The sequence below is a fragment of the Notolepis coatsorum genome (genome assembly GCF_963971535.1).
Source record: "Notolepis coatsorum genome assembly, chromosome: 18".
NCBI lineage: Eukaryota > Metazoa > Chordata > Actinopteri > Aulopiformes > Paralepididae > Notolepis > Notolepis coatsorum.
In genome coordinates, this window is record NC_140182.1 from 55,190,821 (window position 1) to 55,208,823 (window position 18,003).

The window sequence follows — 18,003 nt, forward strand, 5'->3', positions numbered from 1 at the left end:
TGTAACTCTTCGTAAGATTGCAGATTATTTCCTTTATTATTTTTTTTATTATGACACTCACTTCATTTCCTTATCTCACTGTGATTATTACATCATATTCCGTGTGTCTTCACTGTTATAGTCTCAAACTCAGTCATTATCCCGAGAGGAAATGGAGGAAATAGTGGGCATGATGTTTTGACGTGTGGTCCTTTTTAGAGAGGCGGGACCTGGACCTGCACCAGCACCGATTCAGGTGGTGCACATGACTGAACTGCAGGGACATGCTTACTGTCGAGAATAGGGTTGGGTATCAAGAACCAAGTGACACCGGTTCCAACATGGTCAATACTACCCGGACTGCTACTGCTAACTAATGTTATGCATGAAGAGTAGCTACTAGCTACACACGATGGGAGCAGCGAACTACCTTCAGTTCCCTCTCTTATCTCATTCTCTCTGATGTGATGAGCAATATTGTGGTAATTTGTAGCTTATTACTATATCTGTACATATTAGGGATGTCCGATATTATCGGCCTACCGATATTGGCATTAAAATGTGATATCGGAAAATATCGGTATCGGTAATTTTTTTACATTTCTATAACCTTTATTTACCCAGGCAAGCAAGTAAGAACAAATTCTGATTTAAATTATTGTCAAAAGTATGCATAATGTTGTGTTAATTCCACAACAAGAGATATGTAATGTTAATTACCTGAAATTATTCAGTTTTTTGGGGGGGGGGAAACCCTGCATATATCGGTATCGGTTGATATCGGTATCGGAAATTAAGAGTTGGACAATATCGGTATATCGGTATCGGTAAAAAAGCCAATATCGGGCATCCCTAGTACATATCCCTTACCTACTCTAGGTACGCTGCTGTCCAGTATGAACTACTAGTCTACTACCATTCAATATTCAATTTTATTCAATCAATCAATAATCAATATTATTGTCTTTATACCTGTATTACTGTACCAACTTCTTTTAGTTGTACTGTACTTGTGCTGTATAATGACAATCAATTGATTGTATAATGATCACAAACCTCCCTACGTCAGTGTGTAAGTGTTCTTTTTTCTCCTTTCACATGTTTGTGTCCTATTTATGCAAATTAATGTATCTATATGTATATAATGTCGACGGCATTGCAATTGAAGGTAAAACATCAATGTCCATATCGAGAATAAATTAAAAAAAATTAAAAATCTGTCACAATACACTATCTTTTTGATAGAAGAGTGCCTGCAATCTGTTTACTGTTTTTCCCCAGTAACTTAATAATATATTAATTAATACTGTATTTTACTTACCTCCAGTATCTCAGAATCATGGTAGCAACAAGTAAACCTTGTGTTGTATTGATTGTTGATAGTAATAATAGATACATATGGTTTTAATGCCTTACTTTCTCAAACGCGCGCGACACACACACACACACACACACACACACACACACACACACACACACACACACACACACACACACACACACACACACACACACACACACACACACACACACACACACACACACACACACACACACACACACACACACACACACACACACACACACACACACACACACACACACACACACACACACACACACACCTCTCTCCCTCACCAGCAGAGACATTACCAGGAGATTCTAACAGTGGCAAGTGAAATCGACATCAACAACGCACCATAATAATAATAATGCACAACATGCCGTTACAGAATATTTTGTCTCGTTTTTATTTTCTTACAAGGTACACTTTATATAAGACTGTAAAGTGCGTCAATTCTCAAACGTTTTGGGAGGAGGGGAGGGGACGGTGTATGTTTATAAAAAAAAAAAAAAAAAAACTGCTTTTACATTCAGGTGTTAATACAGACGGGAGGGTTTGAGAAGGGAGAGGGGAGGGGGAAGAGGAGGGAGTGGGGAGGGGGAAGAGGAGGGCGTAAATCAACACCCAGAGAGTATACTGTAGGCACACTACCCCAAATCCATCCAGTAACCATTCTGTAGTCATACTGTTAGGCCTAAGGTGACAAATCAGGGGTTGAGTTTGCGGAGGAATGTTTACTGTCAAGGGAGACATTTGTTATTATATAAAATATTGTTATTATTACCTACCGTACTTTCTCTAATTGTTTGAACGTGAATTGGGTGCGAGTTGACCGAACAAATCGAATCGAAGGCATAGTCTTTGTGCTCCTTTCCTTTTAAGCTCATGCTCACCGTATTCTATAAATTACTTTTAAATAATACAATTAATTACAGCATTACAAATACATTTACATCTTCTCGTACAATGTCGCTACGCCGCTACTGTATCTCTGATCAGCCCGATCTCGCTTACTATATGTAAATGAAGTACTAATTGACCACAGGAAAAAATTTACATAATGTATGTTATGTTATAGCCATAAGGAATATATCTAAGTATTGTATCGAAAATGTACACATATTACAAATAAGTACATATAATATTACATATTCATACATTATATTACATATTACTTTCCCCTAATGGGGATCAAACCCTAACCTTAACCCTAACTTCATGTCTTAACCATAACTGTTAAGAAAATGTTAAAACTAACCTCAACTCTAACTATAATCATAGTGAGATAGAGGTGAGAGCACTCGCCCGCGACTGCAATGTTTGTTGGTTCAACTCCTGGTTGTGGCATTTGTTTTGGACTTTTGCAGAGACAATACATAAATATACTACTTATGGCTATAACATAACGTTTTTATGTACCTTTTTTCCTGTAGTTGATTACTACTTTATTTACGCTTTCTGATGAGACCGTGTTGGCTCTGATTGGCCTGCTTGGTGCGTTGCCGCTCATGCCCTCTCAGACTTGAATCTTAAAGGTGCTATAGATAACATTCAGCCACTAGATGTCGCCCTAGAGCACCGGCATGTCATTTATGCAATCAGGTGGGGAAATGGGAAGTAGGGAGGGAATACATGCCTGCAACATTTAGACATTTTGACCTGCAACCATTTTCTTTTATGATAAATTCATTAATCAATAATCTGTAGATGTATTATTTTTTTTTATTCTTTTTATTACTCTACATACAAATTGTATCTATAGCACCTTTACGTCCTCATAGAAAACCCCACCACATCATCACGACAGCCTCTAGCCTGTCCGTCTCAAACCACTGGGCTACATCGTCATCTCATAGTCAGATAACCATTTATATGGTATCCTCAACACTGCTACATGGCTGAGTGTGTATCATCACACATACAGTATGGGATATTATAATACATGGAGGTTGCCTTGTGCTATTTCATTGCTACTGCTAGAATTGAAGGCTGTGTGTAAAAGTGGACACTCATCCGATGGCCCATTTGACAGAGTTCTTGAAGCGACTTGAAGGTCGCTCTGGAGATTCTGAAGAGCGACCTTGTTCCGCATAGTGAAGCACTGCGAGTTGTCGATATATATATATATATTGGTATGTGGGTTAGGATGTATGCATTATTTCTCTCCGCTTATGTTAGTGCCAAAACATCTTGATGGGACCTATTAAAAGGGTGCACGACTCAATTTGATTCCAAATCAATGCTCGATTCATAATCAATTCTTGAGCAATACATGTATAGATTTGATTCTAGATAGCTGTTTTGAGTTACCTTTCCCATTTCACTGCGGTAGACAGTTAGTTTAATTGGTCTGAAAGATACAAATCACCCAAAACATTTAATAAATTTTGGAATTTGTGAATCGATCTTTTTTTCTTGCACGCCCCTACTATTAACTGCATGACGCGGCATATCCATCGAGTTTCATTTGATCGAGTTTGTGCTTTTCTATTAATGGGAGAGACTACTGTTTGTGAGTTTATGATTGATGAATATACCTCTCATCATTTCCCCACCTCTAAAACCTGCTCTACCGCACCGCGGATAAGAGGAGCCATCCTCAGATGCTTTGCTATGTCATCAAATCATTGAGTGTTGATTCTTTCTGTACATTAAAAACGCATTTGTTCCTTTTTTAGGAAAAACTGAGTGACACTATATACTGCACATGTACACAGAGCTGAGTTATAGTACAGGCAGACAGTATAGTTATATACTGTACATGTACACAGAGCCGAGTTATAGTACAGGCAGACAGCTAGGACAGTCCTTTACTGGACGCCAAATCTGTAAACAGTCCTTTGGCTCAACAGGACACGAGGGCCTGATTCAAGGGTCCGTGAAGGTAAGGGTTTGGCCTGTCCCATAATAGTGCCTGTTCAAGGGAAGCAGAAATAGTCCTGAGGTCCCCCATGTGCTAGTGTCGATTGTACCACAGATGTCTTTTTGCATTCCAACACAGCTTTAGTGGCGGATCCAAGTCCTCGCTTGTGATTGGTTAAAAATCCAGGAAGGAAGTAGGAGATTGCAGATTGACAAGGAGAGGGAGTTTATCCAGCACTGATTTTCCAACATTGTCCTTTACGCACGTGAGATCTTGAGACCCCACGAGGGAGCGACATGGGGGAGTGTGAACGTGTATGTCTGCGCGTGTGCATGCAGTACATATCTACACATCATGTCCGTTGAGCGATCCGGTAGTCTCTTGCCTACGAACTATCAGTTCCAGCTTCCTGTGTGTTGTTGTTGTCCATGCTGGTGTTGCTACCGTTGGTCTGCGGGTGTTCCGGCATTTCCCCCGTCACCGCCACGCGGATCACCTTCAGCCAGCGCTGCTTGAGGTCATCCGTCTCAGCCGCAAAGTTGTGGACAGACTTGGACTGGGAAAGGCGGAAGCTGGCGGGGTGGTCCGCGGGCCGCGGGCTGTCGTCCTCCACTGAGTACCCCAGCAAGGGGATGGTGGACTGGGCCTTCACATCCTAGAGAGAGAGGGGCAGGGGAGAGTGGGGTAAAATAAGCCAGTATTTACATAAAATTACCTCTCGGACAGAAGTAAAGCAAGTACATCAGGATGTTTACTACAAATTGTAAGAATTAATCTGCATTAAAGGGATATGAAAATATGACTTCAGCGGTCCTCTGGCAGTAAAAAGTCAAAATAAATGGACATAAGAAAAGACGATCTATTCCTTTATCAAAAACAACTGAACAGCACATTCTCCTTTCTTTTGACATATTTTAATTCATTTCAATTTTATATTTAATTTTGATTAAGTTTACTTTGACCAGCAAGCTTCTTCTTTAACTCATATTTTAAGATCATCTTGTCCTCTCTGTATCCTAGGTTGAACCACTGGCTCATTTGACCCCTGTGTCTTAAACACCACATGAACTGAAGAAAGTCACCAGATTTGTCTATGTATTAGGTGTTTTCTGATATGTTTTGCCATTGTGATATAATACAGTATCTGAGGAGAAATTCCTCTTGTTCCTTTTTAGATGCTGTATTAAGGCACAATAGAGCAACCTTTCAGGGCAAAAAAATCGAAAACCTTTCAGGAAAATAAATGCACTTCAGATGATGACTGGCAATTTAGTCAGATGTGGTGACTTTCATGTGTTTATGTGGTGTTTAGAACACATTTTCAGATGCAATGGAATCCTATGGCAGAATCGGCAGAAGAAGATCATGCTGCCTTCAAATGGAACTTGTGTTTTCTGTGTTCACGAGAAGAGTCCATATGAACGACCCACTATTGTGGTCTTCGCAAAGTTTTAAGTGGAAAATCGTTAGCCTCAGTGGCTTCAAGACACATTGCTCAGTGGACTAACAACAGTGTCCTCACAACTTCAATCCACTTGAAGTCGAGACCACAAATTCACAAGTTCCATTTAAAGGACACATTTGACCCTTATGGGGGAAATATTCAACAGAAAGCAATTTGCGACTGATCAAAATGAGATTAGATTAGATTCAAATGTATTGTCATTATACAGCACAAATACAATACAACAAAAATAGGTTTGGCATCCAACCAGAGTGCAAATGTAAAAGTAAAGTGCAATAGTAACACACAATGCACAGGTGATGAAACTGGTAAATCAGGGGTCCTCAGTGAGTGAGAGCAGAGCGCTCGCAAGAACTCATGTAACTAGGGTTATAGGATAACCTTCGTTACATTTCGTTCTTGCTCTCGCTCTGCTCTGCTCTAGTGGGACACAAGAACGGAGCAGGGCGCGGAGAGCCCAACACATGCACCCACTGAGGTCCCCTACAACCATCAGAACACCGGGGAGGGGGGGACAGGACACCGACTGTGCGAAAGAGGGGACAGCACCCAACAAACGCACAGGGTGAGCAGACCGCGGGACAGAAGGGCCCGTGGCTACCCGACCCCGCGCCGCACTCGCCACCAGGGAACGTACGTGAAGCATACACACCTCGCAGGGTTGGGGTTGATAAACCCTGATGTTGCCCGAAGGGGAAGCCTTAGCAGCGGGGGTGCAGAGGAGGTCCCAGCCTCATGGACCACTCAAAGGCAGACCTGCTGCAGAGTCCAGGAGCCAGGACCTGACAGAAGGGACCTGGTGAGGTCAGCGAGGCTGTGGCATCGAGACCTCTCCAGGTGTTTACTCATGACACCACCCTTTACACCGTCAGCGCATCGGACAGGGCACTAGGCTTGGGCGGTATGACGGTATTACGGTATACCAGGGTATTTAGAAATCCCGACGGTATTGAAAAGCAATACCGTCAAAATCATAGATCCAACGGAGTTTTAACAGTGGTTGGTTGTAGTGCACTGCACACACGCGCCAGCAGAGGGCGAGACCAGTCCTCACTATTGGAGCGAGCCGCAGAGCTGGTTGTCTACACACAGGAGGAGGAGGGGAAACCCCGCTTCACTGGAAATAAAATGAGACGCGCTTACCGTTGCTGCCTGGTGCTGCGGGCTAACTGGCTATTCTGAGAGCTAACTGTTGTGTATGTGTATCACAACGGTGGTCACGCTTTACGGTAATGTTGCGACAGTGCTGTGAAAATACCGTAAAGCGTTGTGGTAACGAGAGTGTGTTGTTGTGGACTGGTGGCAAATAAACGGTAAAACGTTACTTTGCAGTCCGGTGCATTTTTTAATACACAATACTAACGTTACTAGTATTAGGGTGCTGCGGGGCTCCTGGCTACCATTCTGAGAGTTAACGTTAGTAGTACTAGGATGCTGTGGGCTTCTGGCTAGTGGCTACCCCCCCCCCCCCCGCTGATGAAAATGAAAGTCATACCGTCATATACCGTACACCGGGGTATTAGGTAATCAAGGTATAACGGTGTGAAAAAAATGATACCGCCCAGGCCTACAGGGCACAACAGGAAAAGGCTCTGAAAACTCCCGGAGGAGGATGCTCTGTGAGGAGGCTCTCTCTCTGAGGAGGAGGCTCTGAAACTCCCTGAGGAGGAGGCTCCAAAGCTCTCCGAGGCGGCTCTCCCCCATACTCCCGTGGGGTCAGCTGGCATACCGGGGAGACAACTACTCCAAAAGAGGAGGTTGATCCCATAACCTAGGTCAACAGGAGCAAAGCTCGACCTGTGCCCGGAGGACTGTGAACTACACAGGAGCGCCTAGAGGGGCTGACTGTAAAAACAGTACCCCGACGGCCCACCCGCTGAGCGGGGGGGGGGAGGGCATTCGGCATGCCGTGCACCATGTCACAATCCTGTGTGGTCATAATCTCACAGGGTCGGACCCCCACTCCGCCAGTAAACTGGCTCTGCCACGAACCCTGACCCTGCCAGCAAGCCTGCGTCTCGCGGGTTGGGGTTCAGGAAAGCATTAGACACAATGGACCTGTCTCAAAACCCTGCCCTCTTTTCTTGATCCGAGGAAGTCCGAGGTAAGCGACAGCTGTGATTGGAGGATCAAGAAAAGGGGCAGGGTTTGAGATAGGTCTATTGGCAGAATCATAAAACATACGGGGGCATACTCGCGTGGGGTCAGGGTCGAACCCGGACTCTGCCAGTGAGTTGACTCCGCTATCAGCATACCGGGGAGACAACCACCCCAAAACAGAAGGTTGCTCCCTTAACCCATTGAATCCGGGAAACACATCTGCGTGTGCATGCAGGCTATATAATGCATTCATTTAGCAGGCGTTTAAGGTCTAAAAGGGGTCAAGCCAGGCCGACAGGTAACAAGAGCAAAGCTCGACCTGTGCCTGGAGGACCGGGAACTACACAGGAGTGCTTAGAGGGGCTGATGGCTAATAAACAGCACCCCGACGCCCCCCTGGTCGAACGGGGAGGGAGGGATGAATGAGTGAATGAAAACTTCATTTAACAGATTGCAGAATGGGTACAATACAGTACGGCTCAATACACGCAACTGTTGCAGTTGGATGCAGACCAGAGAACGACGTTCGTCTTGTTTACCTCGGGGTCCCCCATTTCCAATTCATAGTGGCAACTATGACATACGCAACATACATGACATCAGCCCCTGTGGCGTCCGGTCCGCCCTGGCATTACCCCCCGGAAACGCACAGGGCCCTTCGGGTTAACAGAATATATTGTACGAGCAATGCTCGCCTGTGACCCGGCGGACATCGGGTTAAACTGATCCGGTCCGGCGCGACCAGGATGAGCAGCGCTCGCCTGGCGCTTGGCAGAGGTAAACTCCTTCCAGGCCGACCACATACAAATGCCGTTATACCGTTCGGACACACCGGGGCGCGGCGGTCCCTAAAAGGCTGTTTCAGATAAACACTTGAGAACATGCCCGGGGCCAGACACTGACATCGGTCCCTTGGGACCAAGTGCTGATATCAAACAGCGTTAGGCTCGCAAAACTCGAGAATGTGTTGGGCGAATTCTGATAAGAAAGTGCCCCAACCCGGGGCGGCTGGGTGGCGTAGCAGAGATTGCACTCGTCACCAATGCAAGAGACTCTGGTCTCGACTCCCAGAGTCAGCGTTGCCTGCGGCTTGGGCCAGTCGTCATACTATCTCAATTGGCAGAGGTAGCGGGTGGAAAGTCGATGGGTGGGGATTGGACGTTGTGGACAGCGACTCCTACAGGTCGGCCGGGTGACGCCTGTACAGCAGAGACAGGAAGTATCGGGGGCAGCGTGAGCCTCCCACGCATTACTCCTCGCCACTGAGAGTCCGCACTGTCTGGTGAAAAGATGCAACAGGCTGCCTCCTCGTGTACCGAAGGGGACACGTGATGCAAGGCTTCTGTCTTCACTACAGCCGACCAGTGGGAGGCATAGTCTAGCAACGTTCAAGACAGGGGAGGGGAGAATTGAAGGGGAGAATTGGCGATATGAAATTGGGATGGGAGAAAAATAGAAAATAAGGAGAAAAAGTGTATAAAAAAAAAAAAAGTGCCCCAACCCACCGTCTCTCCCCCGGTGAACCGGGGGAAGACCGGCCCTCGCAAGGGCACTGGCATGGGGTTTACATACAGAGCCCGGGAAGAAACCATCTGTCATAAATTCCGCTCTCATAAGAGGGGAAGACAAGGGATATGTCCAGGAGTTGGGATCTGTTCTGCAGACCCCAACTCCCAGACATATCCCTTGGCCAATAAGAAAACGCGAAAGCCTGTGACATTTACAATGGCCGGGAACCCCAGTCCCACCCTCTAAGCTGGCGCCCCCCAGTGACGAGCAAGTGCTTGTCAAATGCTAGCTTCATTGCTATGTAAAAAGCCAAACACACCAGATAACCTCCAAGCCGTGGGATCTGGGATCGCGTCTGTTTAAAAGATGCGTCCACCAGAGTCCCTACGGCCCCGTTTCATAAGCAAAACTGGCCACCTGTCATATTCTACCCCACTACGTAAAGTAAAACCTAAACAAGGCGAAAAGAGGGGCAGAGCCCTTAGCCATGTGCTAATGTACATTGCTTGAAAAGCCAAACACACAATAGCAAGTCATCAATCGGGAATTCAGGATCTACGCGTTCACATGAAACCCATGGCTCTCTTTAAACAAGAAGTGCCACCCGCCATACCCTAACTATACCAGAGCAGCGGGCCCCCATTGTTTCGTACGAGGCATACACAAATACATAGCGGGCGGCGCTGTAGGCTGCGCTGGCTGCAGCTCTGTGACGCTGTGCGTTGGCAATCCCCGATGACTGGGGGACGGGATGGGGGAAATGGTGGCAGAGGACCGACCGCTGCTCTTCCATCTCCCTGCAGGCGACCGTCACCTCATCGATGGCGGAGCCGAAGAGACCACCGTTGGAAAGGGGGGCCAGGAGGAGGGGCAGTCTCCTCCGCTCATCCAGTGATGCCTGCTCCAGCCACAGGTGCCGCTGGGTCAGGGTGGCCAGAGCTTGCAGCTTCCCCGCAGCTATGTCCTGGAGATGGGTTAGGTGTAGGGTTTCCCCCAACGCCTGGGCGAGGATATGGCGCTGCTCCGGGCCTAGGTCCTCCCCGCTCACCACCAGCCCCGACTCGAAGCGCGCCAGTGGCGCGATGTTAGTCGTCGCTGCCAGGCTCTGCGTCGAGGCAACATAGGCCTGGTCGGACCAGAAGGCCAGCTGAGGCTTCTTTCTGGGCTCCCACACATGTCAGGGCAAAGGACGGCTGCCAATGGTTTGTCAAGCCGTGGCACGCCGTGCTTCAAACCGGCAGGTAGGAGGGGGTCAGGCCTACGATGCGGGGTACCACCTGTCCCCGAGCCACGTAGGCGTCCATGGCCGGGAAGGTCGAGCACAGTATGTTCGGCCTGCCCGGCGGGTGCCGTTGGAAAAAATGGCCCACCATGGCATCGGGGATAGGCGCTGGCAGGGGCATTGGCAAGGGGATTCCGTTGGCACGCGTCGCTGCCGCCATGAGCTCGGGGAAGAGAGCAAGCAGCTCCACCTGCTGTCTCTCTTCCCCTGTGCTCGCATATCTCGCGGTCGGGGTGCTAAAACCGCTGGGTGGGTGGGAGCTGTACCCTGACGCTGCTGAAGAGGCGTCCCACCACGGAGCTGGGGACTCTAACCCTAACTCCGTGTACGAGGCTTCCCAGCGTGGAACCGGGGCCCAGGGCCCCCGATTCCGCCGGGGCGTCGAAAAGGAATTCCCCCGCCCCCTCCATATAATCCTCAGTCTCTATCGGATGAAATGGAGAGGAAACGTGGGGAAGCCCCCTCCGGTGCCAGCTGTTCCGCAGAACCGAACGCCTCCGGTCCCGCGTACTGAACTCCGTCGCCAGACCACCCGCCCCATTCGTTCACCGCCGCAAGTCTTCACCGCAAGTCGTCACTCACCAGAGAGACTGCCGGACTGGCCGGAGGTCTCCCGATGGGGACGCTGGAGCCGGAGGGCCACCTCGCAGGGCACTCAGCTCTGCATGCCGCTGGGGCTCACCCTCTTGCCATGAGCTTGGGATTAGGGAGCCCCCGCGGCGCACAGAGGAGGTTGCGACGGTGAACCGCTGGTGGAGCCCAGAAAAAGATTTCCCAGGTCCCGATGGTGATGCCATTTTTGGGGAAAAAAGCAGCAACACAAACTAATCTAACTAATCCAAGAAACACTCGCTGACGTGTGCCTGTAGCAAACACTTCAGAAAGTGAAAAAAGAGGGAAGAGCGGAAGTACGGTCACACCCCTCGCTTAAATGCATAGGCGGGAGTGGGTGTGGCCGGGCAAGTGTAGGTGCATTGTAGCGGAAGCTTTCAGTTACAGTAGGTAACAAAGAGGTCATCCCACTAGAGCAGAGCAGAGCGGGAGCAAGAAAGAAATGTAACTGCAAATTACTAAATACAGTAAATAAGCTCTAAATCGCACGGATATAGTGGAATAGGTTAACGAATAGATGAACAAATTCCATATACATATATAGCTTATTAACGATGCAGCAGCTGATGCAGGATACTGTGAGGATACTGTACATACACAAACACACACACACACTCACTCCATATGTACAATATCTTCACCAAGCCGACTGCATCATTGAAAAAAAAGGTAATGGGGAACAAGCTACCATGGGCATTCTACTCTTAAACCCATCAGCCCATTTGAGCCAGCAACTTGCAATGGGCCTGGTCTACAAGATACACTACACCACTAAGGTACCCATGTACATGTCGAAATACCATGTCAGTGAATACCATGACCACAACACCAGAGGGAGTTCCACAAATCATGTTCAACCCAGATTCGGCACAAACAAGGGTCTAAACACATTTAGCAATTATGCCACATCAATGTGGAACGCCCTACCCACAGCCGTAAAAAAAAATTTGAATCCCTACCCACATTCAAAACCGCTCTCAAAGAGCACCTACGGGAGGCTGCAATTCGAAACTGGCCCCTGTAAATGTCCAAACCCCCCCTCCCACGTCCTCCTAATGTACAGTTTCCTCCCCCTCGTATGTATATATTGTCTGTTAGGGTCTCTGGTTAACAGTACTGTATATTTGCATATCTTGTATGTCACAAATGTAACAGTACCGTATACCTGTATGTCATGTATTGTCATAAATGTCATGATATATATCTGTATGGCCCCTGTAAAATTGTACAAACACCCCCTCCCACCCACCCACCCCCTCCTAATGTACAGTTTCCTCCCCCTCGTATGTATATATATTAGTGCTGTCAAACGATTAAAATATTTAACTCGATTAATCGCATGATTGTCCATAGTTAACTCGCGATTAATCGCAAATTAATCGCATTTTTATTTTTTTTATTTTTTTTACCTTAAACAGATCTTTTTCAAGTTCCAAGTTTTAATACTCTTATCAACATGCGAGTCAACAAATGCTTGCTTTATGCAGCCTTTTAACACAAAAGGATGACCCTCATGCATTGCAAATTTGCATCAAATTCAAAACCGAGTGATGCACAAAATAACTTAAAAGAAAATAATAATTTAAAACAATGAATAAAGTGTGCATGAAATAATAGGGGAAAGAAAACGTTAGGAACTTGTTACATTCACACACACAAGGGCTGATTAATCACACACCCCCCTCTCTCCCTCACACACACACTCTCCCAGCTCTCTTTCTCTCTTGCCCCTTCCTCATCTCTCTCACCCCCCTCTCTCTCTATATCTCACACACACACACACACACACACACACACACACACACACACACACACACACACACACACACACACACACACACACACACACACACACGCACGCACACACACACACACACACACACACACACTTCAGAAACAAACATAGTATCAACGAGAGCATCAATAATACACCCGAGTGAAGTCTAGTAAAAATAAAAAAAAAATAAAAAAAAAATTTTTAGTTAAAAAAATTAGTGGCATTAATAGAATCGGGAGTTAACGCGTTAATATCGCGTTAACATTGACAGCCTTAATATATATATAACAATTGTGTGTATTGAGCTGTACTGTATTGTACCCATTCTGCAATCTGTTAATAAAGTTTTCAATCAATTAATCAGCTCCCCTGGACTCCCCTCAGTCCGGACTCTTACCAGCGGAGCTCCGTAGAGGTAGAGCACTATGCTCTCCTTTTCTGGGATGACACACCACACTTTCTGCCATGGTTTGTTCTTCTCACAGTACTGCAGGAAGCCACACATGATGCTGCTGCCGGATAACTGGGCCGCCTCGGTCTGCGGAGAAGGAGGAGGAATGTGTTAGCGGAGCAGTGTTGGTCCAAGATGTGTAGTTGGGTTAGGGTTAGGGTCAAGCCCCCCCCCCCCCCCCCCCCCCCCCCCCCACCAAATTGCGGACATTTAAGAGGAATGGAGGCAATGTTATAAGTGAGCATTCATTTTCAATATTTCTGTTCAACCCCATAGAGACAATGGTAAATGGTGCATTTATATACAGTATTATGCAAATATGTAATATTTATACACATTCACACTAGGGATGTCCGATATTATCGGCCTACCGATATTGGCATTAAAATGTGATATCGGAAATTATCGGTATCGGTTTAAATATTTTTTGTATTTTATTTTTTTTACATTTATTTAACCTTTATTTACCCAGGCAAGCAAGTAAGAACAAATTCTGTTTTTATTTATTGTCAAAAGTATGCATAATGTTGTGTTAATTCCACAACAAGAGATATGTAATGTTAATTACCTCAAATTATTCTGTTTTTTGGGGGGGGGGGGGGGGGGGGGGACCCTGCATATATCGGTATCGGTTGATATCGGTATCGGAAATTAAGAGTTGGACAATATCGGTATATCGGTATCGGTAAAAAAGCCAATATCGAACATCCCTAATTCACACTGACACGACAACGGAGGTAACCATGCATGGTGCCGACCTGCTCATCGGGAGCAGTTAGTGCATCCCTAGCAATGGTGGAGCTCACTGGGCTTAAGAGATGAAATGATACATCATGTTTAAAGCCATATAATTTTAACTGTTTACTATTTTTAAAACATTTTTTTACCCATGTTTAACATTCATAGCCTATTCTCAAGATATCTGTAAGAAATTACACATATTTTCGAATTTTAACCACTTAAATTAGTGTTTGTTTGATACCACGTCAGTTTTTATTGAAAAAAAACTGATAAACCGCCATATTCACCATATATCTATTATTTTTTTCCAATACTTTACAGCATATCAAAACGGGACAAAATACCTGTGAATAAGAATCTGCCATTATAAAAAAGAAAGGTAGACTATTTCGGTCAGAAATAGCGGTCAGAAATAGCCGAGAGTCTAACGTTAGAGAGGACCGGTTATAACTCATATTTCTAGCGGGGGTACAGTAGACTTAGTTGCCGGTATATTTCTCAACACAAGAGCCCCTCCCATGGTAGAGCGAGCCCTCTCGCCATTAAGGCCAACAAATCTTAGTGATAGGAAATATGATGTTGATTCGATTCGATTCGATTCGATTCGATTCACAGGCTTGGGCGGTATAATTATTTTCATACCGTCAAACCTTGCTGAGTCACATCACACCCCGGTATGGGTATAATGACGGTATGACTTTCGAGACGCACATTCGAGACACACAGATATGAAACGAGTCATACGGAACAAATAACGTATGACGGAGGCTGAAATTAGACCAATGTGACTCACAAACTCACGACAGTAGTACACAACTACACATACAGACGCACAAAATGTTATCTGCATTGATTAACTGATCATCAAAACCCAGCTTAAGCCGCTAAACCCCTGTAGTGAATCACCGAAGCCAATACGCACACACAGTCGAACTGGAACGGTTGACCAAACATACACTCCCGGCATTCATAACTCGTACGTTCATCTTCCATACGCTTAACCATAACATAACTTACTTACCCAAACAACGTGTCCCCGGGTCCACATTCACGCACAAATCCGTACTTTCAAAACGTTAGAAACAACGTGTCCCCGGGTCCACATTCATGCACAAATCCATTTCAAAACGTTAGAAAAACGATACCCGAATCCACAATCATCCAATGTCCGGAAGTGGACCCATGGTCCATTCGACCTTAATAAACGGACGGCCACCGGTCCATAACCGCATTCTATAGAAGAATAAGTCTTTATTTGTTGTGCAGAGAGAGGGAAAGACAGACTGTCCTGTCCTCTGCTGGCATGTGCTGTGCACTACAAGCAACAACAAAAAAACAGGACTTCCGGTTTTAGCACAACATGTAGTGCACGCATTTTGCAATTGCTCCGCTCCCACCAACGCTAATTTCGTTTAAAAACATTATTTGGACAGTAAAGAAAGAGAATAGACCACATCGTATGTATTGTTAAGACCCTCTACTAACCATATCAAAAGACAAAATGGTTAAAGGTAGAAAGGCGACAGAGAAAATAACTACGGCAACTTCAACGGCGCAGGACGTAACAAAACGAGGAAGACACGTCCTAACCGTCGCTGGTTCTGAGCCGACGGCGACAAGCTCCGAGGAGGAGAAGGAAGAGGACAATTTACCGGGATCATCGATTACGGTCCCCGAAAGAGAGTTAATAGAGACCAACATAACAGAAGGTACAGAATCAAGCTCCGTGAAAGCGAGAGCAGCCAGATTTATGGATTCCAACGTCACTGCATCTATCTACCATATGCCGCCAACTGAAGAAAGCAGTACTACCACTCCACTCGACTTCAACACCACCACTCCACCCGACTTCAACTCTCTGACTATCCTGATAAAAGAACTGATGGTCGCTGATAAAGAACAGATGGTAGCTTTCAAAGCACACGTTGAACACATCGATACTAAATTCGAACAGGTTATGAGAGCGATCGCCGATCAGTCCTTGCGAATCACGACAGTGGAGAACACGGTGAAAGAAATTACACATGCAGTCAAGGCGAACGAAGGTAGCATGACAGAGATGGGAGAAGATATGGAAAAAGTGAAAGTAGAACTCCGGAGAGAAATAAAAGATCTTAAAAAAGAAGCGATGGAGAGGCAACTAGAAACCCAACGTTACCACAGGCGGAATAACATCCGCATTGTGGGGCTTGATGAAGCAGTGAACTGCGAAGACACCAACTTTCCAAAAGTGTTATCAACGATTTTGGATAACACCGATCCAAACAAAGTGCCAGAAGTGGAACAAGTTTACAGAATCGGTTCCCAGGGGCAAAGTATCAACGGGCCGAGAGTCATCATTGTCACTCTGCGGAAAACTACAACAAGGGATGACATCATCAAATATGCTCGCAACCAACGTGGGAAGCTGAAGTATGGTGATAAACCAATATTTATCTACGAAGATTTGAGCAAAGAGGCCATCATCCGACGTCTACCATACAAAGATGTGATGCAAAAGCTGTACAAAGCCGGCTACAAGCCAAGGCTATCATATCCGGCGCTGTTATCATTCTTGGGCAATAACGGCCGCAGGTCAGGTCCATATACACCTTTTGAAGCTGAGGATTTCCTGAATCAAAATGGAGCAAATAACCCAAAGCATGACGAAAATGCCGGAAACGGTTAAGCCTCTCTCTCAATATATACCAGTGTTGGAATGACTTTATTGTGTTCATCAATAAGGTCATTCCACCAGTGTTGGAATGACTTTGTTGTGTTCATCAAAGTAGCAAACGATATGCAAGTCGTCTATAACAAAGTGTACTGTGTATAATACGATTCATAATACATTATAATTTCAGTCTCTGGTCTCTGAGGAGACAAATAAATATCATTGCAAAAAGATCTATCTGGAATATTCTGGGTTTATCGCTCAAATGCCCTGGATCTCTTAGATCATTCTGGAAAGTAAAAAAGTCTAGGCACTAGTATATTCTACAACCTTCTAGAATATAAGGCACCATGACAACGAAGCATACAACTCTAACAATAACATTCGGTGTGTATACACATAGCAGATAATAAATTAAATGAAGTGCAATCAGTCCTTAATAATACTTTAAAAATTAACCACACATAAACGTATGAGCACAGCAAGGTTATTCTAACAATTTAAGTAATCACTCCATTAAAGGCACATTGAAGCGCTAAAAGGCGCTGCTTTTCTATCTTATCTAATCAGTTAAATCGGTTCTAGTGGCTTCTCCACGTTGATAATTATTTATCTCTTATTCCTTATCTATATCTTTCCATTGATTTTTATTTTATTTAATTTTTTCTTCTCATTACTCTATATTTTTTAAATATATTTTAACTTACATTGTTCTTTTCCAATGTTCTTCACATTAAGGTGTCAATATTACTCTATATTTTTTAAATATATTTTAACTTACATTATTCTTTTCCAATGTTCTTCACATTAAGGTGTCAATATTGCTCTACAATCTTTTCCTTTTTTTCCCCCACACGTTAGTGGAGGGTTCAAAGGAATATGTCGATAAAGGTTTATTCTCTTTTTTTATTTTATTTTTAATTTTTATTTTTATGTTATTTATCACAATACTTCATTACAGTAAGGGAAGGTGCAAGACCAAAAGCGACATTCTATTGCAATAGAATGGAAATGTTAGATCCTATGGCAATTAGCATAGGAAAATTAGGATTACAATGCTCAGTTTGGGCAATCCGGTGGACCATGGGAGAAAGTCAATCGCGGAGGATGTGTTCTTGGAACACAGGCATGTTCGACTTTCTGGGTGAGGGGAAAATAGGGGATTTTTATTTGTATATATATATGTTTTTAAGCTCAGCTCTCAACGGGACCTCATTAATTGGATG

General features: G+C 45.1%; 1 protein-coding gene across 4 annotated transcripts in view; it reads right to left on the reverse strand.

Moving 5' to 3' along the window:
- Window positions 1–1,728: 1,728 nt before the first annotated feature.
- Window positions 1,729–18,003, reverse strand: part of LOC311245628 (FYVE, RhoGEF and PH domain-containing protein 4-like) — a 281,410-nt gene continuing 265,135 nt past the window's right edge. For all 4 annotated transcript variants that reach the window (XM_084335538.1, XM_084335541.1, XM_084335539.1 and 1 more), the window contains exons 17-18: window positions 13,330–13,470; window positions 1,729–4,842 (exon numbers count right to left, since the gene is read on the reverse strand). In XM_084335538.1, coding sequence (XP_084191664.1) covers window positions 4,573–4,842; window positions 13,330–13,470 — 411 coding nt within the window. In that variant the 3' untranslated portion in view covers window positions 1,729–4,572. The remainder of the gene's footprint in view (window positions 4,843–13,329; window positions 13,471–18,003) is intronic.